Genomic DNA, 21,904 nt, shown 5'->3' with positions numbered 1-21,904 from the left:
TAAGCAAAAAGTCTCTTTCTGTAGTCAGGAAGATGTTTTGCAGAACCCCCCCAATTATGAGGCAAAGCGTCCCCATTACAGAGAAGCAGGTCCATTATAACCTATGGAGGGGGAGGGGCCTAGGGAGATGAGTGAGCAAAAAGAGCGGGCAGGTGGCCCTGCTGTTTGCAAACTGTCTGGGCACATAAAACGCTGGATTCAGAGGTCAGAAAGGTCAGTGTTTATCTGAAAGCTTGGTGAGATTGGATTCCCGGGATTCAGAGGGGGGTCGCACCGCTACCAGCTGCTATGTGCAGCTGGGGATCACGGCTATTAGCAGGCACAGGCGATTGCTTGTTAATTAAGACAGTTAAATGCAGCTGTCATGGCTACTGTAGCCCCTCCATGGTGGTCTAGTGGCAGGATCTCCCCCCAGTGATGCGATCGCAGGGGGGAGATCGCTTCTTCTGAGCCAGCTGGGCCTCAGTGTCGCACTGACGTTGATCCCGGCTAAGCAATCTAAAGATCTGGTCTGCAGCAGCCCAGAGTAATACAGCACTGATCTAATGGATCAGTGCTGTATTATGTATACTACACTGATCTATATGATAGATCAGTGTAGTTTTATTAGAAGTCCCCAAATACATATTTGGTATCGTTGCATGTGTATTCATCAGAACTATTAAATTATCACATTTCTGAATTCACAGAGTAAACAGCATAAGAGTCAAAAAAATCCAAATTGCAAAATTGTGCATTTTTGGTTGCATCAAATCCAGAGAAATTGTAATAAAAAGTGATCAAAAAGTCGCATATATGCAAGCAAGGTACTGGAAGAAAGTACAGATCATGGGGCAAAAATTTACACCTCACATAGCCCCATAGACCAAAGGATAAAAGCGCTATAAGCCTGGGAATAGAGCAACAGTAAGGGACATTTAGTTTTTCTTTAAAAGGTTTCGATTTTTTAAAAGTCGTCAAATAAAATAAAAGTAACACAAGTTACCTATCATTGTAATCGTACCAACTTGAGAAACATAGATAACATGTCAGTTTTACCATTGGACGAACTGCTTAAAGAGGACCTGTCACCCCCCGTGCCGGGGTGACAGGCTCCTGACCCCCTGCTAGATCCCCCTATACTCACCTAATCGCGCCGGGTCCCGCTTCCTGATGCGGTCGGGTGACTGAGATATCAGCTCCCGAAGCCCGGCGCGCACGCACACAGCAGAGTCTGACGCTCATAGAGAATGAATGGGGAGTCCGATGCTCCGTCATTCTCTATGGGCATCGGACTGGGCACGGGGGGTGACAGGTATCCTTTAAACACAAAACCTCGCCATATTGTAAAAAACATGTTTGTTTTTTTCAATTTCACCACGCAAACAATTTTTTTTGCCAGTTTCGCATCATATTTTATGGAAATATTAAGTGTGTTATTGCAAAGTACAATGTAGGTGAAAGAAATGCAAACACTATGGCTTATACACGAGGAGGAAAAAATGAAAGTGCAAAAGCGAAAATCGGCTTGGTGCTTAAAGGGGTAAATGGCAGTTACACTCTAAAGAAGAACTCCAGCCCATCTCACCTCTGTCAGTTAAATAGTAGTCCCAGTATCCTCCAGGAGTCATCCAAAATAAAGATGACACCTGGCAGAGGAAACGGGTCTATAGCAAGGTTGTACTGACAGCCACCACTAGGGGAGCTAGCTGCATTGGTGATTGTGGTTGATCTTATTGATTTGAGTGGGGGAATTTGGTTCAAATTTATGCAGAAATTTAGAAAATTAGGGGTTTACTAACTTTTGAGCACCACTGTCTCTCTATATATCCTATATCTGCCAGTATGGTTTCGTTTCTTTCCTCCATCCATCCACGCAGACACGGAGTGCGGTGATATATAAGAACAGATGGTGGCACTTCTCATCTTCATGCTCGCAGCATCAGTTCCCTATTTTATCTATTTTACATGCTGAGTCGGCAGAAATAAATGCAGAATTTTGTAATTCAGCTTTATATCTCAGACCCCCATTCATTAGTATAAACTAAATATACACCACCATAAACCATCTGGTAAGTAAGATCCTTTAGACCAACTGGGGGTCTGGCTCTTGTGGCCACAATCCAGTGTTACCTTTCCCTGTTTTTCAATTGGAAAATTGGAGAAATTTACGTGCGGGAAAGGGGGAGAAGCACAGAGGAAGAGGCGCCCTGCAACCTGGACAGGTAATGTATAACGTTTTAACAAGGGCAGCAAGGACATCGGTAATGATGTCCCTGCAGCCCTTGTAAAACGATTATCGGGCCAGATAATAGGCCCGGTAAACGAGCGGCGATTTATCAGATCGGTGCTCGTTTACATTTATTTTCGGGCCCCCATCGGCACGTGTAATAGTACCCTAACATTGATGATTTAGTACATAGACTGCAAACTCTCAGAAGAGATGATCCTTTATGCAATGTCCGGGCTAGATTCACAGCGTACACTTAAAGGTCGGCTAGGGAGACGCATCCGTGATGTGGTCAGGCCTTGCGGAGCCGCAGCCTTGTCACTCATATGGATGGCTCAAAGGTTTTCACTGAGCTTGATGCATCGAAGAAGACGTTAACACATGTGTTGGTAGAGAATAAGGGAAATTTATCAAACATGGTGTACAGTGAAACTGGCTCAGTTGCCCCTAGCAACCAATCAGATTCCACCTTTCATTCCTCACAGACTCTTTGAAAAATGAAAGGTGGAATCTGATTGGTTGCTAGGGGCAACTGAGCCAGTTCCACTTTACACCATGTTTGATAAATCTGCCCCAATATTCCCCTAGAGCACACCCTGGTGGCGGTTTTGAGGTGCCCTTGATGTTGGTACAGACAGAAGACAAGACACCAGGACTTGAGGTGTGGCAATGCAAAACAAGTAACTTTTCTGAAAGAATTTACTTCATCCCCAGAATGAGGGTACGCAGCTTTAACAGTTTTTAAACTCTCTTAGACAGTTACTGGGGGTTACTGGCAGCAAACAGTTAACCTATGCCATATGTGAAAGGGTCACGTTGAATCTTATGTCCCCCGACCCTGACTGAAAATAAATCAGACTGAAAATAAAATAACATTTCTTGCAGGACATACAGCAGCTGATAAGTATGTGAAGACTTTAGACTCCTAGACGTCTATGTGGAGCTTGTATGACGCTTGCGATAACCTGTATAGTTTATCATTTCGGGTATCTGGACGGGGAGGGGATACAGTGTTTGTGCTGGTTGATGTATTGGCTTTTTTCGTTTTAATTCTTCATTTCTCCACAGTCACATGACCCTTTCCTGTAAGCTCGCACTGTGTACACACGGAGGGTGCAGGGTTTTGGACTTGGTATAGCTAGAACAGACAGAGAAGGGATAGGACCAGTCGGCTGTTTACCTTTCTGTAAATTCTTGTACACTATTACCCAAGAGCCATAATCCTGCTGTATCGTGTAAATCACTGGTAAATGCTGCACAGATATAGAATCAGATGAAACCTATATCAGCAGTACACGGCTCCTCACTGGGGCTAGTATAGGACCTGCAGGAGTGCTGCCCGATAGCAGCTCCGGGCAAACAGCATCACTATGCTAAACATTACAGTTGGGTCGTCTGCTTGTTTTTATGCCTTAATAAAGAATATAGATGTCATATATTCAGCCTCTTCTTTGTCCTCCCTATCAGCCAGAGCTACTTTTACTACGGGACACAGTCATTCATTATAGGCAGTCTGTCAGCTCCCGGAACATGGTGCCTTTTGGTAATGTGTCTTTTAAGGGCATTATGCACAATTTCAGGTCTCCTACTGTAATGAAGAGTCAAAGAGGAGTTGTGGCTCAGAATTTGTGCCACACTCTGGAACACCTCACCCCTCCTCCCTCTTCTTCATGAATAATCAATGCTGCCCGGGCTATCTGCCAACAGAGAACTGATCTGCAATGAGATATAGTTGAATCTCTTAGCCTGTGTTGGAGCGGTGGTCTATCTAAAGACCAGCAAAATTTTCTTTTTTTTTTTTTTGGTTCGATTCCCCTAATGGAAATGAACTATAGTTATGTTTTTATTAATTTTTCCTCATCATTGTATCATTTTAAAAAGTGCAAAGAATTCCCAATTAGGTACAAGTTAGTTTTAATTTTTTTTTTATTAATATAGTTACTTATTTAGTTACTTTTTTATATAGTTACTTATTTTTTATTTTTCTCATCATTGTATTAAAAACTAAACTAATTTGGTCCCGGTTGTTAATTCTTTGCACTTTTAAAAATCATAAATTAATGAGAAAAAAATAAAAAATAGATAATTATATGTCATTTCCATCAGGGGAATCGAACCAAAAAAAAAACCCCTGTTATTAATCTCTACACAAGTAATTTACCCCTTTTCTTGCTCAGCTCCAACACAGGTTTGGAGATTGAACTATATCTGATTGCAGATCAGTCCTCTGTAGGCAGTTTCCATCTGGAATAAACACTCAGAGATACTGACTGACAGCTGAGCGAGGAACATTGATTATTCATAAAGAAGGGGGAGGAGGAAAGAGTGGTAAGGCGTGCCAGAGTGTGGCACAAATGCTGAGCCACAATTCCTCATTGACTCTTCATTACAAGATTGTGCATAACCCACTCCAAGGACAAATTACCGAAAGTCGCTGAGTTTGTTTGTTGTTTGCACTGAATGTTGTCTGAATTGTGTCTTACTTTCCAGCCACACCTGCCTTGCTTGTCCGACTTCTGGCGGTGCAGGGGTTACTGCACTGCTAGGTCTGTTCAGCTGATCTTGGTGCTAGGATCAGGGCTGCTCCAATCAGCTGCTGGACCTAGTGTCTGATCCTGGTTAAAAAGCAGTCAGTTGCTCACTTCCCTGCTGGCTATTAGTTGTTACTAGTCCCAGCTCCCCTGCTCCTTTCCCAGCGTTCCCCTGTCCTAATACCCTTGCTATTGCTCTGCCAGTTTTCTGACCTTTTGCCTGACCTCCGACTATCCGCTCTTTCTGATTTTGTACTGCGTTGTCCATTTGGTTTGACTTGGCTAGCTGACTATCCTCCATTTTGTTTGTTTGTCTGTCTACGTTCTGTGTGTTCACCTACTCAGCGTAGGGACCGACTCCGTGGTTGTCCCCGGCTATTTATGGCCGTGTGTGGCAAGTAGGCAGGGACATTGGTTGGGGCAAGTTCAGGGCTCACTGTCTTGTCCGTGTCTCCCCAGCCTAACAGGTATCATGCTCACTAGGGACCTGCCACCAGTGCGTGGGTGCTGACAGATTCCCTTTGGGCATGTGTTAGAGACATACTAAAATTTTGATCAATCGTGGTTTGGATGTTTAGACACAGAATAATTGCTAGAACATGGCGGGACAAGTCCTGTCTGTGTGCCACATGATAAACTCCCAATGTAAGTCTTTGGGACCATCTTAGCCACACACAATGAGTAGAGAGAGAAGCGCTCAGACATACTCTTCACCTGTTCTAGTGATTTTGTACTCGCCGCCTGCTTCTGATATGGTTATACTCCACAATCAATTGCGTTGTGCTTAATGCAAAGATTATAAGGGTGCGTCCACCTGAGTGGTCGACCACTTTCATCCTGACCATGTTCTCATGCGGTAGTTGGTGGGTGCCCAACCTGGCTGATAAAGGACATGGTTTCAGCTGTATGTGGTCAGACACTGGTGTGGACTCTCTGGATTATGGGGGGCTGCACTACTGTAGTTTGATACCACCTGTCCCCCCAGTCATGGACAGAATCACACCTTTCCTCTCTATGGCATCTACACAAGTTCACTACTTTGCAGCCTTTATACCAGGAATCCTGAGATTCAGCAAGTTCTACATTTCGGATTCTTCCCTTTCTTTCCTGTTCTTCTGTTTACTTCCTCCTGCCGTTCTGCTCATCTTCTCTTATCTGAGTCCGTCCTCCTGTGTTGAAATATTTGGCCACTCTCCTCTGTGCCTCAGTCCCGGGTCCGGCACCATGGGGATATCTACTCTGCTGTGCTGCCTACTATGGGCGACTCTATCTTCTATCAGTGACGCACAAAGTCCATCGTAAGTGTTCAGTCTCCATTGTATAATGTATATGTCTTCTATATGTGCTCCATTTCCCACCCTCCTACTATTCCGACCTATCCCTTTCCATGAATTCCTTCCACATTCTTCAGGTATGTTCCTCCACCTTCATGTTACTTTAACGTTTTATGATTCTACCATGGTCTGTAGTTCTCAGCATTCATGGTCTGGTCACACTGGTCATGGTCATCTCCCATACTCATTGGGCGGGCACAGTGTATAAGGGGGTTGCAGTTATATAGGATGGGTATATAGTCACTCCTTATAGGTTTGCCTCCTGTTCGGTGATGGCTGAGGAGCCCTAAATACAGTGGGAGATGTATTTGTACTTGTACTCCAAGCCTTACAGCCCCGCTGCAATTTACCTGGCCGGATATAATAAGAAGCGCACACCTCTTAGAAAATCCGACGTGACCTGCGCCGGTCGCGGTGGGTGAAAATATCTCCAGGGCAGGTGTAGATTTTAGTCATGATTTATGCCTTTATGAAAGGAAGGGGGGAACATGATCCAAACCATTATATATGTTACAGGTGAAAGAAAGGAAAGTGACCTATAATATAGTACTATACAGCGCTCCATAATAATAGTATCATACAGTGCACAATAATAGTATACCATACAGTGCCCAATAATACCAGTGTCATATAGTGCCCCATAACAATAGTATCTTACAGCACCCCATAATAATAGCATTATACAGTGCCCAATAATAATAGTAGCACAAAGCGCACAATAATAGCATACTGTACCACAGTGCCCAATAATACAAGTGTAATACAAGTGTCATATAGTGCCACATAATAGTATCATACAGTGCCAAATAAAAATAGTATCATATAGTGCCCCATAATAATAGTATCATACAGCGCCCCATAATGATAGTATCATACAGTGCACAATAATGGTATACCATTCAGCTCCCCATAATAATAGTATCATACAGCGCCCCATAATAATAGTATCATACAGTGCACAATAATAGTATACCATACAGTGCCCAATAATACCAGTGTCATATAGTGCCCCATAATAATAGTATCTTACAGCACCCCATAATAATAGCATTATACAGTGCCCAATAATAATAGTATCACAAAGTGCACAATAATACAAGTGTCATATAGTGCTCCATAATAGCATCATAGTGCCAAATAATGATAGTATCATATACTGCCCCATAATAATAGTATCATACAGCACCCCATAATAATAGTATCATACAGTGCCCCATAATAACAGTATCATACAGCGCCCCATAATAATAGTATCATACAGCGCCCATAATAATAGTATCATACAGTGCCCCATAATAATAGTATCATACAGCGCCCGATAATAGTGCCCAATAATAATAGTATCATACACTGCACAATGACAACAGTATTACTCAGTGTCATATAACAACAGTGTCACGCAGCACCCAGTAATACCAGTGTAATACTGTAATACAGTCATATAGTACTGATGACACTTACTGTAGTTAATAGCTTATTCAGGAGCAGATACGGCAATAATGCCAGCCCTATATTTGGGTGACTTTGGGTGACTCTGCATGGTGCCCATACTGTGTGCTGCGTATAGACATGTATGTATACTCTGTACCCAGGGCCGTCTTAACAGCATTATGGGTCCCAGGGCAGAGGTGCGAATTGCCCCCCCCCCCAACCGCCGCCATCAAATCCCCCACATCTTTGCATATAGTGCCCCCCATAGAAGCCAATCCCCCCATATAGTGCCCCCCATAGTAGCCAATCCCCCCATATAGTGCCCCCCATAGTAGCCAATCCCCCCATAGTAGCCAGTGCCCCCCATAGTAGCCAGTGCCCCCATAGTAGCCAGTGCCACCATAGTAGCCAGTGCCCCCCATAGTAGCCAGTGCCCCCCATAGTAGCCAGTACCCCCCTAGTAGCCAGTACCAGGGCCGTCTTAACAGCATTATGGGCCCCTGTGCAGAGGTGCGAATTGACCCCCCCCCAACCGCCGCCATCAAATCCCCCACATCTTTGCATATAGTGCCCCCCATAGTAGCCAATCCCCCCATATAGTGCCCCCCATAGTAGCCAATCCCCCCATATAGTGCCCCCCATAGTAGCCAGTGCCCCCATAGTAGCCAGTGCCCCCATAGTAGCCAGTGCCCCCCATAGTAGCCAGTACCCCCATAGTAGCCAGTAGCCCCATAGTAGCCAGTGTTCCCCATAGTAGCCAGTGCCCCCCATAGTAGTCAGTACCCCCATAGTAGCCAGTGCCCCCCATAGTAGCCAGTGCCCCCATAGTAGCCAGTGCCACCATAGTAGCCAGTACCCCCATAGTAGCCAGTAGCCCCATAGTAGCCAGTGTTCCCCATAGTAGCCAGTGCCCCCCTTAGTAGTCAGTACCCCCATAGTAGCCAGTGCCCCCCATAGTAGCCAGTGCCCCCATAGTAGCCAGTGCCCCCCAAAACAACAAACCAGTTACTCACCTGTCCGGCGGCCCCCTGCAGCTGATGTCTCCCAGCAGCGTGTTCCCGACATCCTCCGGGCACAGGCAGCGGGGTACAGAGAGACTCTGTACCCCGCTGCCTGTTCCCGGAGGATGTTGGGAACACGCTGCCGGGAGACATCAGCTGCAGGGGGCCGGTGAGTTCCGGGACCGCCCGCCCCTTCTATCCCTGCTTAGCTGAGTCGATCAGAAGCCCAGGAAAGTGCTGCTCATTGCACTTTCCTGGGCTTTTGATCGGCTCAGCTGAGCGGTGATAGAAGGGGCGGGCTGGGTGGGCTGAGGGGGTCGCTCAGGGCCGCTCACTATGCATATGCATAGTGAGTGGCAATGCAGGGGGCGGGCGGGACGGCTTCCTTGCGGTGCCCAGCACTGCTTGGGAGCCGTCTTCGCTTTATAGGACGAACTTAGTTTTATAAGTCCGTCTTATAAAGCGAAAAATACAGGTCACAGATGGCAAGGGGCCCCCTAGGACACAAGGGCCCCTGGGCAGCCGCCTACCCTGCCCAATGGGTAAGACGGCCCTGTCTGTACCTCATGCTGAGAGTGACCTTATGGCCAGACATCATGGCTGACTCGGGGGGGGGGGGGGGGCAATACAGGAGAATCGCTCATAGAGGGATGGTAAGTCGCTATAATGTCCATGACCCCTAATAACAATGGTCTCCTCATCTCATCTGTAGGTTCCTGGTCACCGCCCCTCGTCTTCTGCACCTCGGTGTGGGGGAGGATGTGTGGGTGCAGGTGGAGTGGCCCCAGGGCGTACCGGCTGCCAATACTAACATCAAAGTGGAGATCTACCTGAGGAGCCAGAAAAGTTACGATAAGTGTAGCGAGAAATATACCGTAACACTGAACCAAGGGAACGGCTACATCAGCAAGCAGACAATACAGGTAAAGACAATGGGGTCCTCTACTTCATAGTTCCCCAGGGTTCACAAGGGTTTTAGGCAGCTATGTACACTGTGTATATACTGTATATATCACTCCGTCCTGCCTTGTGTCCACAGCTCACCCCTCAGAAGGCCACATTGTGTAACCTGGATAAGAAGAGGAGCGACCGCTATGTTCGGCTGGTAGTAAGTAGCCCGTCCATAGCCGCAAAGGACCAAGTAGTCTTCATACCTGTGGCCTACAAAAGAGGATACATCTTCATCCAGACTGACAAGAGTATATATACTCCCAAGGAAACAGGTGTGCGCTCTATCCAATATCTATCATCTATCTATCTATCTATCTATCTATCTATCTATCTATCTATCTATCTGTCTATCTCCTATCTATCTATCTATCTATCTATCTGCAGTGTCCCAGAACATACAGACTACTACTCCTATTATGGCCATTTCTATTGCTGTGTCAATGCCTGTTCTGGTAAGTGTTTGCACTGCAACTGCTGCTGGTTTTCCCCTAGTATTCTCTGGTAATGTGCATTTTCATGTGTATTGTCATGTATTCCTGTGTATTATTACAGTGTACAGTGGTATGCAAGGCTGTTGATCACGTGACCTGTAACCATGGTTCCTCCAATGGCCGACTAGCTCTGGCCAGGAGCAACCATGTGACCTCCCACTTCCTCCTAACAAGTTAGTCTTCCCCCTGCTTCCAAGCAAGGAGGATGTGTGTCGTCCCTCTCCTGCCTCAGAGGAGTTGGGCTTCTTCTCTGCAGCCTCTTCACCATAAGAAGAGTGACTGATTCTGCTGCTGTATCCAAGTCTTCGGCTGTATCTGCCTGCTCAAGTGTCCAGAGTTTCTTCTCTCTCATCTGGGTGTCATTCCGTTATCTCTCCTCATCGCTGCAAGGATTCACAGCAAGTATTATTCTCAAGCTAATCCACCCAGCAATGCTATTCCTCTCATACTCCTACTCCCATCATCTGGCACGTATTCTCACAGCCTATGCAGCACCACTCCTGCTTTATTTGTCAAAGCCTGCTATATACCCGGTTGCATCCGGACAGAACTGTTGCTACTAGTTACCTTTTCTATAATAAAACCGCTGTTACTGAACCCTGGCATTGGTGTCCACTAACTGGTGCCCTGACTAAGTGCAGCGAAGAATCGCATGCCCATCATCACCCGCAGATTCCACAGACCGGCCCTACAGCTGTGCCGCCCTCAGGCCTATACCGTGACAAGTATAACCCCTGCAGCTGCCCCGGTCATTGCCCGCTCATAACACCAGCACTAAGGAAGTGGCCCCCAGGGGCCAGGGCATCGCATTTTTGGCGTCACGAACAGGATTTACCCGCCACGCGGTGTACCAGATCTACAGTTTACTATCGTCTCCAGAGACTGTGCTAAAATTGCCATGGGAGTTCTAATAACTGAGTCGCTGCACGGCTGGGACTGTACACAAAATGGCCGCTTCTTGCTGTTATTTCTACCTGCGCCATCCCTCAGTGACGAGGGGGTTAACTGCCATGCGGCCGAGAAGCGGGAATTGTTTGGCGCCATTGATAATGACTGTGTCTCTCCTGATTGGCCGGCCGCTTCCACTGACGTCATTGTTGCTGGGCAGACTTTGGAGCCTGATCCTCCAGCCTGGCGCTCCTCCCCTTCCTGCTACAAGTTCCGGCCAGAGCGAGACAAGATGGCGACCCCTGAGGAGTGCATCTTCGCTGCTGCTGCTCCCGTTGTGCCTGAATGGCCTACAAGCCTAGCGGAGGTAGATCCTGCCTGTCTCCTAACTCCGCTACCTCCGGACAGCGACTCCAGCTGGGGCTCCGTTGCGTCGGACGACATAGGTTCCACCCGGGCTTCCACTCCACTCTGCGCTGACCCGGACGGGGGACCATCATCCGGCACCAGTCCTTCCCCGGAGACCGGCCGTTCCAGCGAGTCCGACTTGGCCTTCTCCACCGGAGGATCGACTTCACCGGAACGGGACGAAATAGTGAGTACCGGACCTCCGGACACCCCGTTACCCGGCCCTAGTAAAGGGAAAAAGCCGAAGGCCTCCTGTTTCACCAGCCCCTGGCGGCTCCCTGAGCCCGAGACACCTTCCTTGCCGCAGTGGGTGTTTGGTGATGACCCCATCATCAGCAGAATAGCCGAGGAGATTCAGCAGGCCCTCTCTCTCTTGCCTCCGGTGACTCAGACCGCCCCTACCATGGCTAGCACCGTGACGGTTAGCCCCACTACGGCCCAGCCACCCACTGCTTCTTCCACTAAGGGGGGCCTGCCTGCCAAGTCTGGCCTAGTGCCGGAGGAGCCCCCGACTGTGCCCTATCCAGACTATGCTCCCCTGTGGGACCATCCATATACTCCATTTGCTGAATCCAACGCTGCTTCCGAGCGACTGTTCATCCGGAAGCTGGAGAGGCCTAAGCCAGGTGAGGCTCCCCTAGAGCGGAGACGGGGGACCGTTACTAAATTTGATAAACAGCGGGGGTATGGCCTCATCATGGATTCCTACACCGGCCTACTGGTACTCGCTAACAGAAGGGCCGTGATGCGCGAGTACCAGCCGGGCTACCTGAATAACCTCAGTCCCGGGGAGGTGGTAGAGTATACCCTGGTGGGTTCCCCGAAAGGCCCCTGGGCAGCCGCTATCACCAGGCCAAAACATGCGGTGCAACGGCCCTTCCTGCCTTCTCCATCAGAGCAATGGGACGAGGACTGGCCTGATTTCAAGCCCCTGGGCTCACTTGTCGCCGCGCCCCCTGCTCCGGGCCCATCTACTTCGGCTGCTAGCACCGCTCCTTTCCCTGCCGTGGCTAAAGCTGCTGTCTCCTCCACTACCACCACCTACCACGTGGCCCCTACTGTCTCTCCTGTGACCACAGTAGCCCCTACTGTCTCTCCTGTGACCACCGTGACCCCTAGCCTCGTGGTCACCACCGCAGCAGATGATGCTCCTGCTCCGGCTTCCTCCCGGTATTATCCCTGGGAGAAAAAGAGGGGTGCCACTTGGGATCCTCCAGGACATTTCTGTTAAATGTCCTCCCAAGGGCTCAGTTCTATGACTGTGTTTTTTTTTTGTGTGCTGTTTCACCATTCTAGTGTATGCAACGTTCAAGGTTCGTGCCTGGTCCTCCTGACCAAGTTCCCTGTACTAACCAGCCATGAGCTGATGGACACTTACAATAACAAAAGGTTCTCTAGTGCCTGTCCCAGAGCCTTTTACATGGACGATGTTCCAATTGCCTAAAAGAGACTCTACCTAACAGAGACACTTAACCCATTCCTTCCTAATGCACTTTCCTGTGATTGTGTGTTCCACACAGGGTATTATTGCACTTATTTCATTATTGCACTTTTCCTACTATGGCATTCCAGTGTTATCAAAGTCTTTGTATTTCCTCCTCTGAGTAAGCAAGAGGTTACATAGATTGCCTCAGAGTAGAGTGCCTCTTTTGTAAAACAGTATATTTTTCCAGTGTCTAAGTCACATAGCTCCTCCTCTGAGTAAGAGAAGTCAGTTTACATATACCTCAGAGAAAGTCCAGTTTATGTAGGAGTGTATTTTCTCATCCAGTCTCATTATTGTGTATTATTATCATATCTATAGCTGGAAAGATTTAGTTGAGCCAGTTTGTATGCAGATTTTTTCTCAGATTTTCATTCAGATTTCTCTCAGGTTTCATTCAGATTCATGTGAGCCAGTTCTCCTCAAGACCTCGCAGTATTTGTTGTCCCTTGTGTTTCCCTTCCTTTTGGTTCCGGTATTTGTTCACCTCTGTCTTGTCCCAACACAGTAGTTATCACACATAGTCATACCTAACATTCACACTAGTCCATACATATTGCACCTTGGATACCCTTTCGTGTGTTTGGCCTATTGAGTAATTGTGTTGTATGATTGACTGGTATGTAAGGGGCCCCCATGTATGTTTGCTTTTATTATTTTGTTCTTTTCTCTTCCAGGTATCCAAGACACTACTCAGACACGCCAAGATAGTACACAGGTCTTCACGTTCTCCTCCAGTAGGGTAACACATTTAACAGAAAACCTACTGTCTAACTGGCTGGAATATGGAGGGTCACCCGCCAGCAGTTAAGTTGTCCTGGCTTACACGTCAGATGGTTCACGCACTAGCTACCTGGTCGCCAGAGTAAGTTAGGCACCCCTAGGTGAAGTCCTGCCACTAGGGTTTCTCATCTTCTCTCTCTTCTCACCTGTGCCTTGGGCGTGGGAAACACACACCTCATCACACTCACTCTCATCATTCAATCCTGTTGTTTGATTGTCCGGTCTATTCATGTTTGCTGCCTTCTAGATTCGCCGAGGTCGGCTCAAATTTGCTAGGGAGGTATGCAGTGTCCCAGAACATACAGACTACTACTCCTATTATGGCCATTTCTATTGCTGTGTCAATGCCTGTTCTGGTAAGTGTTTGCACTGCAACTGCTGCTGGTTTTCCCCTAGTATTCTCTGGTAATGTGCATTTTCATGTGTATTGTCATGTATTCCTGTGTATTATTACAGTGTACAGTGGTATGCAAGGCTGTTGATCACGTGACCTGTAACCATGGTTCCTCCAATGGCCGACTAGCTCTGGCCAGGAGCAACCATGTGACCTCCCACTTCCTCCTAACAAGTTAGTCTTCCCCCTGCTTCCAAGCAAGGAGGATGTGTGTCGTCCCTCTCCTGCCTCAGAGGAGTTGGGCTTCTTCTCTGCAGCCTCTTCACCATAAGAAGAGTGACTGATTCTGCTGCTGTATCCAAGTCTTCGGCTGTATCTGCCTGCTCAAGTGTCCAGAGTTTCTTCTCTCTCATCTGGGTGTCATTCCGTTATCTCTCCTCATCGCTGCAAGGATTCACAGCAAGTATTATTCTCAAGCTAATCCACCCAGCAATGCTATTCCTCTCATACTCCTACTCCCATCATCTGGCACGTATTCTCACAGCCTATGCAGCACCACTCCTGCTTTATTTGTCAAAGCCTGCTATATACCCGGTTGCATCCGGACAGAACTGTTGCTACTAGTTACCTTTTCTATAATAAAACCGCTGTTACTGAACCCTGGCATTGGTGTCCACTAACTGGTGCCCTGACTAAGTGCAGCGAAGAATCGCATGCCCATCATCACCCGCAGATTCCACAGACCGGCCCTACAGCTGTGCCGCCCTCAGGCCTATACCGTGACAAGTATAACCCCTGCAGCTGCCCCGGTCATTGCCCGCTCATAACACCAGCACTAAGGAAGTGGCCCCCAGGGGCCAGGGCATCGCATATCTATCTAGCTATCTATCTATCTATCTCCTATCTATCTATCTATCTATCTATCTATCTATCTCCTATCTATCTATCTATCTATCTATCTATCTATCTATCTCCTATCTATCTCTTATCTATCTATCTCCTATCTATCTATCTATCTATCTATCTATCTATCTATCTATCTATCTATCTATTATCTATCATTGGTTTGACAGCGACCCCACCATACATATGGGATAGCTGCCATCTGGACAGGCCCATTAGGCTGACAGAGGACCTGTTGCATCCTCTGTTTTTGTACACCTTTTGGAATAAACCAACACTTTTTTTAGACCCTGAGCTGGTGTGCTGTGGACTCTTCATTCTACACCTGTGGAATCTCCAAGCCTGGTGATTTAACTCCTCTAGCACCCGCCACATTACTTTGGATGTGCGACTTCTCCTTTTTTATTTTTTATCTATCTAGCTATCTGTGGTGTCCCACCACAGGTGTTTTTCTCTCCCCTGTGCACCTGTCCAAAAACCTTTTTGGAGTGCTGCAACTTTTTGATGTATATTTGGCACAAGTATCAGTGGATCCTGATACGGTTTGCTGGAACCCGCCCTCATACTGAGTCCTGCGGATATCTATCTATCTATCTATCTATCTATCTCCTATCTGTCTGTCTGTCTATCTATCTATCTATCTATCTCCTATCTATCTATCTATCTATCTATCTCCTATCTATCTATCTATCTATCTATCTATCTATCTATCTATCTATCTCCTATCTATCTATTATCTATCTATCTATCTCCTATCTATCTATCTATCTCCTATCTATCTATCTATCTATCACCTATTATCTATCTATCTATCTATCTATCTATCTATCTATCTATCTATCTATCTATCTATCTCCTATCTATCTATCTATCTATCTATCTATCTATCTATCTATCTATCTATCCCATACTTACATGTCTTTGCATTTTTTTATACTCTGACTATTTCTCTCCAGTAAATTTCCGTGTCTTTACTCTGGATCACATGATGAGACCCACGATGGAGCTAACCACGTGCTCTGTGTTTGTGAGTAGTCCTGGATGTACAACATGATCATGAATGTGGAAGAGTAAAGCAATGTGCAGATCTGTTCTGGATATACAGAGACACATATGTACACAGCTCCCACACTGTAATACTTGGTTTAGCCTGTGGTGGCGCTGTAGGAAAACTGAACACCTACTGCCAGGTTTCCCCACATGGGCTGATCGCTGAGAGTCCCAGCAGGGGGACACTGTGGGATCAGCCTATTTTCAATGGATCCTTATAATGATGGTCAATGTGGAGAGCCATTTTAAGTGATTTTTTGTTTCATGAGGGGCTTCCTATGTTTTTAACCTGTGATATTTGATTTGACTTTGAACTCTTGTTTGTTTGCTGTCTAATCTGTTATTTCAATGAACTTTGACTGTGAGACTACAATATGAGTGTGGCGCAGACCCAATTGGACAGGCCCATTGCCCTGACAGAGACCCCACCATACACTAAAGAACTACCATCCGGACAGGCCCATTGGTCTGACTGCGGCCCCACCATACACATGAGATAGCTGCCAACCGGACAGGCCCATTAGGCTTACTGCGACCCCACCATACACATGAGATAGCTGCCATCCGGACAGGCCCATTAGGCTTACTGCGACCCCACCATGCACATGAGATAGCTGCCATCCGGACAGGCCCATTAGGCTTACTGCGACCCCACCATGCACATGAGATAGCTGCCAACCGGACAGGCCCATTGGGCTTACAGAGACCCCACCATACACATGAGATAGCTGCCATCCGGACAGGCCCATTAGGCTTACTGCGACCCCACCATACACATGAGATAGCTGCCATCCGGACAGGCCCATTAGGCTTACTGCGACCCCACCATGCACATGAGATAGCTGCCATCCGGACAGGCCCATTAGGCTTACTGCGACCCCACCATACACATGAGATAGCTGCCATCCGGACAGGCCCATTAGGCTTACTGCGACCCCACCATACACATGAGATAGCTGCCATCCGGACAGGCCCATTATGCTTACTGAGACCCCACCATACACATGAGATAGCTGCCATCCGGACAGGCCCATAGGGCTGACAGTGACACCACCATACACATGAGATAGCTGCCATCCGGACAGGCCCATAGGGTGGCAGTGACACCACCATACACATGAGATAGCTGCCATCCGGACAGACCCATAGGGCTTACAGTGACCCCATCATACACAAGAACACTTTTCTATTGAGCTGTTTCTGGGAATACTGGGCGATGACTTAAAGACCAACACTTCAACCACTTAAGGTTGCCACCCAGTTTTTTAGGACTCTAGAATGGCATAGATTGTGGGGGTAACAGCATGCCACCTTACCTGTGCCAAGGTTTTTAGAAGGAATCTTTGCACCTGCTACAGAGAAGCCTGGCTATGACTTTTATCTTCGTTACTTCTCTTTTCCATATTTCTCTTCCTGACATTGACATCACTAAGAACGCCGAAGGTTTGACGGTAACGAGTATTCAAAAGAAGGCGACTATAATAAATGGAAAGATCCAGATTCCGGATATCTCCTCGTAAGTCGAGTTTTAGTCCATATCTTGGGTATTTCCCTTTACATTACTTAACTTGTACCTTGTGTTATATGCCTACGCATTGGTATTTTGTGATGCTGAGCTCACATCTCTGGGGATTCCCTGCTGCTTCAGTGTTGTACAGCGTTTTTGGAGTATCTTCTCTTGAATAGAGTGCAGGGACTACCCAGCAAAAGTCCTAATCCAGCATGGTGGCTCAGGGTTCCACCATCACCACTACCATCCTCTGTCCGGTATATGGCTCTTCCAGAGATTAGGAACCTCTCCGGTTCCCATACATGCTGCTTTACATGTAATATTTTCTCCCTCAGCCCCGGGGTGTGGAAGATTTCTGCTTATTACAACTCAGCTCCGGAATCAAACTCCACAACCGAATTTGAAGTAAAGAAGTATGGTGAGTGTGGTATCCCACTAGGGGTGTTGCAGTTATACTGTATACACCTTTCGCAAAAGTCTGTACTTATTGTATTATTATTGTGATGAAAGTAGTACTAAAAGTTAGCCACTAGATGTCACTGTATTATATGTGTATGGAAGCTGCACAGCTGAAGGATTGCAAAGGGTTGTTTTTATGTGTCACCAGTATCTGTAGACCAGTAAGATTTCTGCTTTCTTCTTTCCTATCATCTCCCTCCTTTCTTCTTCTGTTGCACTTTTTTCACCAACTCGCAGCGCACCTTGCACGCTGGGGAGGAAGTGAATCACGCGGGAGACAGAAAGAGTAGGTCAGTCTTAGTCAGTACCCCGCATGGGAAGGACGCAAGACAGCACGCCTCTCACAACTTCTTCACTAGTAACACTATAAAGCACTATGCACTGTTAAACTCCTCTTAAGAGAGGACTAGCCAGAGATAACCTCAACCCACGCCGAGGACAAGGAGAAGTCACAGTGCAGGACAGTATTCACAACAAAGCCACGGAACCAGGAACTGGTCCGGACAGAGCAAAGTTGCTGTAGCCTAGGAACTCTGTCTCACAGCGTGGGTGTCAGCACTCCGCTCATCCCAGGTAACAAGGTATGGGGCCTGTGTCAACCATTAGGAAGGTTCAGCCAAGTCTAGGGGGCATAAGGTGGTGTGAAGACTGAAGTCAAAGGTCAATACATGGGCACAGGTGTTCTTCTTATTCTAACTCTTCTAAGTATTCTACCTCATCCTCCAACATCCTGGCAGAGCACAGTACTACATGGGTTGAGACTCTGACGGCATCCTCCTCTCTGCTACTCTACTTCTTGTATTACTCAGTACAACTCAACCAACACAACTATATCCTACACTGCACTTCGTTGACTTGTCCACATGTCACTTGTCTTTGTAATGAATATTTTTTTTTTTTTTTTTGTCAGTTTTGCCCAATTTCGAGGTGAAGATAATTCCAGAAAATCCTCACTTCTTGATTTCCGAGAAAGAATTTAAAATCAAAGTTGAAGCCAGGTAAAGACTCAATGATGACTATACATATTACATGGTAAGAGGAGTGCCGACACCTGCACAGCACATCCAGGCTCAAAACTGTTAGGCTTATAGGGGTTTCCCATAAAAAATGAATGTGGTCTGACTATTACGCACTAGGCAGCCGCGCTGTTGAGAGTTGTTTAGTGTTGAGTCCATCATCCACCATCGATGCTCTCCTCTTACCAATGTCATATCCAGTGGTGCTATGTATTCTGTATACCATACCCTTATGTACATAACCATTGTCTCTTGTTTCTGACTGATCCAGATACGTGTACGGGGAAAATGTGAAAGGTAGCACTTACATACGCCTGGGGATAATAGGTCAGGATGGGCAGAAGACTTTACTACAAGGCTTGGAGCAGAATGTGAAGGTGATTATGGTTCTCACCTAACCAAACATCTATTTCCATAGCTACAAAGTCCTGTCTAAATCATTTCTTAAAGGGGTATTCTGCAATCAAGGTCTTTTTTGATACCTCTCCTGCTCTCCTCGGTGCCTCCGTTTATCCTGTAGAACTTTTTCTATATCAGGGATTATTTTAAAGATGGTGCCAGCCAGGAAACTACATATCCCATTCATGCAAATTACCCATTACCCATACCCAGAGCATCCTAGCACATTGCTCGCTGAGCCTGCTAAATGCTATGAAGTCTGGCCCCTTACCCTAGTGGCTGATCAGCCACCATATTTTGAATGGAGGATGTCGATAAGCTGTCCTCCTTCTCTGCAGTGGGCCATGTGAGCAGCAGTAACCCATCACTGAGATCAGTGCTCTGGATCTGTCTGGGGGCCGGGTTAGAGCAGTAACCCACCACTGAGGTCAGTGCTCTGGATCTGTATGGGGGCCGGGTTAGAGCAGTAACCCACCACTGAGATCAGTGCTCTGGATCTGTCTGGGGGCCGGGTTAGAGCAGTAACCCACCACTGAGGTCAGTGCTCTGGATCTGTATGGGGGCCGGGTTAGAGCAGTAACCCACCACTGAGATCAGTGCTCTGGATCTGTCTGGGGGCCGGGTTAGTAGCAGTAACCCACCACTGAGATCACTGTGCTCTTGATCAGTCTGGGGGCCGGGTTAGTAGCAGTAACTCACCACTGAGATCTGTGCAGTAACCCACCACTGAGATCAGTGCTCTGGATTGGTCTGGATTGGCTAGCGCTTACAACCCGGACCACAGCAGAGACGGAGAACACGTGATCCACGTCTCAGAAGGGAGGGGGGAAAGAGCAGGAGTGAGACAGAGAAGACTTGTGTCTAGCAGGTTTATAGCGTCAGGAGGGGGAGAGTAGGAAGGAAAAGCTTGCAAATGGTGCAGAAGCCCTGCCTACATCCTATGGCCTACATGTGTAACTTGTTTATTTGACTATTAAATGGTGAAAAGATCATTTTCAGTGGAATACCCCTTTAAGTAAATCCAATCCTAAATCATGATGTGATATCAATAACTGTTACAACTCTACGACACCTTATCATCATAATGCAGAGCCTGAACAAGCAGGGAGTACATTTCTCTATTTCTCTATCATTATCATAATAATAGTGAGATCTTAAAGGAGAACCCTCGCTGTAGAGAACTCATCTCCAAGTAAGATAATAGAAGAGGACCCCTAGGATTGTCATCTCTTAGGGCCCTATTCCACCGGACGATTATCGTTAGCATAATCGTTAACGATTAACGATCTCAAACGACCGCTATTGCGAAAGACCTGAAAACGTTCATTCATTTCCATGGAACGATAATCGTTACTTATGATCGTAATTGCGATTGTTTTTTCTTCGCTATTTATTCGCTATTGCGTTTGTATCTACTGCGAACGACCGAACGATGTCTTATTCAATGCGAACGATTTGCGAACGTTTTGCAAATGAGCAACGATAAAAATAGGTCCAGGTCTTATAAAGCGATCAACGATTTCTTGTTCGGTCGTTAATCGTTAACTGCATTTCAACCGAACAATTATCGTTTAGATTCGAACAATTTAACGATAATCTGAACGATAATCGTCCGGTGGAATAGGGCCCTTAGCCTGAGGACAGAGTGTGTCTTTCCCTGGAGGATCCAACACATTTGCATTACAGAGCTCTCCATTGATACAGTGTAATACTTCATTCCTCCTGTGGTGGCACTGCAGTCATACTGAACAGGTTTATCCCCAGATCAGAGCCGATCAACGGGATCCCATAAGTGAAACACCATGCGATCAGATTATTTTGTAGAAAGTGGACAATCCCTTTAATAATATTATTAAAAAACACCATTATTCTCCATTTTACTTCACCCATTAAAAGTGTCATAAATAATTCCTGACCATTGGTTACTTGTTCATCGTGTCTTCCAGCTGACGGATGGAGAAGGCACCGTGGTGGTCCTTAAAGAGGACATTGTAAAGAAGATTGGCCAACCGGAGGGAAACCTGGTGGGGTCCACCTTGTACATTGCCGTCAGTGTGATAGAGTCAGCGTGTAAGTCCTAGTAACTGCATACATGGCGTATACACCGTACACTAGTATTATACATATTTGTAGAGTGTATTATATTTGTTGTGTTCAGGTTATAGTCTTTGAGGGGATCAGCCTCATGGACTGAACATCTGTGTCCTTTGACCCTCAGTCCCCCATGCTTTACAGCCAGGATGTTTAGAGTGTATGGGCAGTCACTAAATGTAGACCTATTTGGTGCAATAAAAAATTCCCACCCATCCTGTCAGTTTTTCCTAAAGTTTCCCTTTAAAAAAATAAAAAAAAAGTGTGGTTCTGTTTTTGGAAGAAGGCAGCCATGTTTGTCTTATCCTGGCCAACTTTTTTAGCTCCACATCCGCCGGTCTTCGTGTCCTGTAGCCAATTGTCACTTGACATGTTTGATTTTTTTTCCGTTCTTCTCGTAGCCGGAACTTTAGAAGAGAAGGAGATCACCTCTGTGAAATTCGTACGATCCCCCTACAGTCTGGATTTATCCAAAACAAGGCGGTATTTTAACCCTGGAATGCCGATAACGGTTGTGGTGAGAATTTTTTTTTTTTTGTTTAATAATCTACTGTACAGTGTTACTCTCACTGGCTCATCTACAAAGAAATAAAAAATCTACATGGGTGGGATAAATATGGTAAAATACTATA

General features: G+C 46.5%; 2 protein-coding genes across 2 annotated transcripts in view; one reads left to right on the top strand and one right to left on the bottom strand.

Annotated features, from left to right (window-relative positions):
- Window positions 1-21,904, bottom strand: part of EGFL8 (EGF like domain multiple 8) — a 64,767-nt gene that overhangs the window by 32,201 nt on the left and 10,662 nt on the right. The gene's annotated exons all lie outside the window — the stretch shown is intronic.
- The window catches only part of LOC138766646 (complement C4-B-like), a 54,837-nt gene continuing 38,863 nt past the window's right edge, over window positions 5,931-21,904 (top strand). Inside the window, exons 1-10 of the mRNA XM_069944243.1 lie at window positions 5,931-6,038; window positions 9,219-9,429; window positions 9,546-9,729; window positions 15,704-15,774; window positions 17,231-17,313; window positions 17,643-17,725; window positions 18,677-18,764; window positions 19,054-19,159; window positions 21,128-21,251; window positions 21,674-21,789. Of these exons, the coding sequence (XP_069800344.1) occupies window positions 5,965-6,038; window positions 9,219-9,429; window positions 9,546-9,729; window positions 15,704-15,774; window positions 17,231-17,313; window positions 17,643-17,725; window positions 18,677-18,764; window positions 19,054-19,159; window positions 21,128-21,251; window positions 21,674-21,789 (1,140 nt within the window). The 5' untranslated portion in view covers window positions 5,931-5,964. The remainder of the gene's footprint in view (window positions 6,039-9,218; window positions 9,430-9,545; window positions 9,730-15,703; window positions 15,775-17,230; window positions 17,314-17,642; window positions 17,726-18,676; window positions 18,765-19,053; window positions 19,160-21,127; window positions 21,252-21,673; window positions 21,790-21,904) is intronic.

Source organism: Dendropsophus ebraccatus, chromosome 10 (genome assembly GCF_027789765.1).
Source record: "Dendropsophus ebraccatus isolate aDenEbr1 chromosome 10, aDenEbr1.pat, whole genome shotgun sequence".
NCBI lineage: Eukaryota > Metazoa > Chordata > Amphibia > Anura > Hylidae > Dendropsophus > Dendropsophus ebraccatus.
Note: the sequence above shows the minus strand (reverse complement) of the source record. Positions and strands in the feature narration are given on the sequence as shown.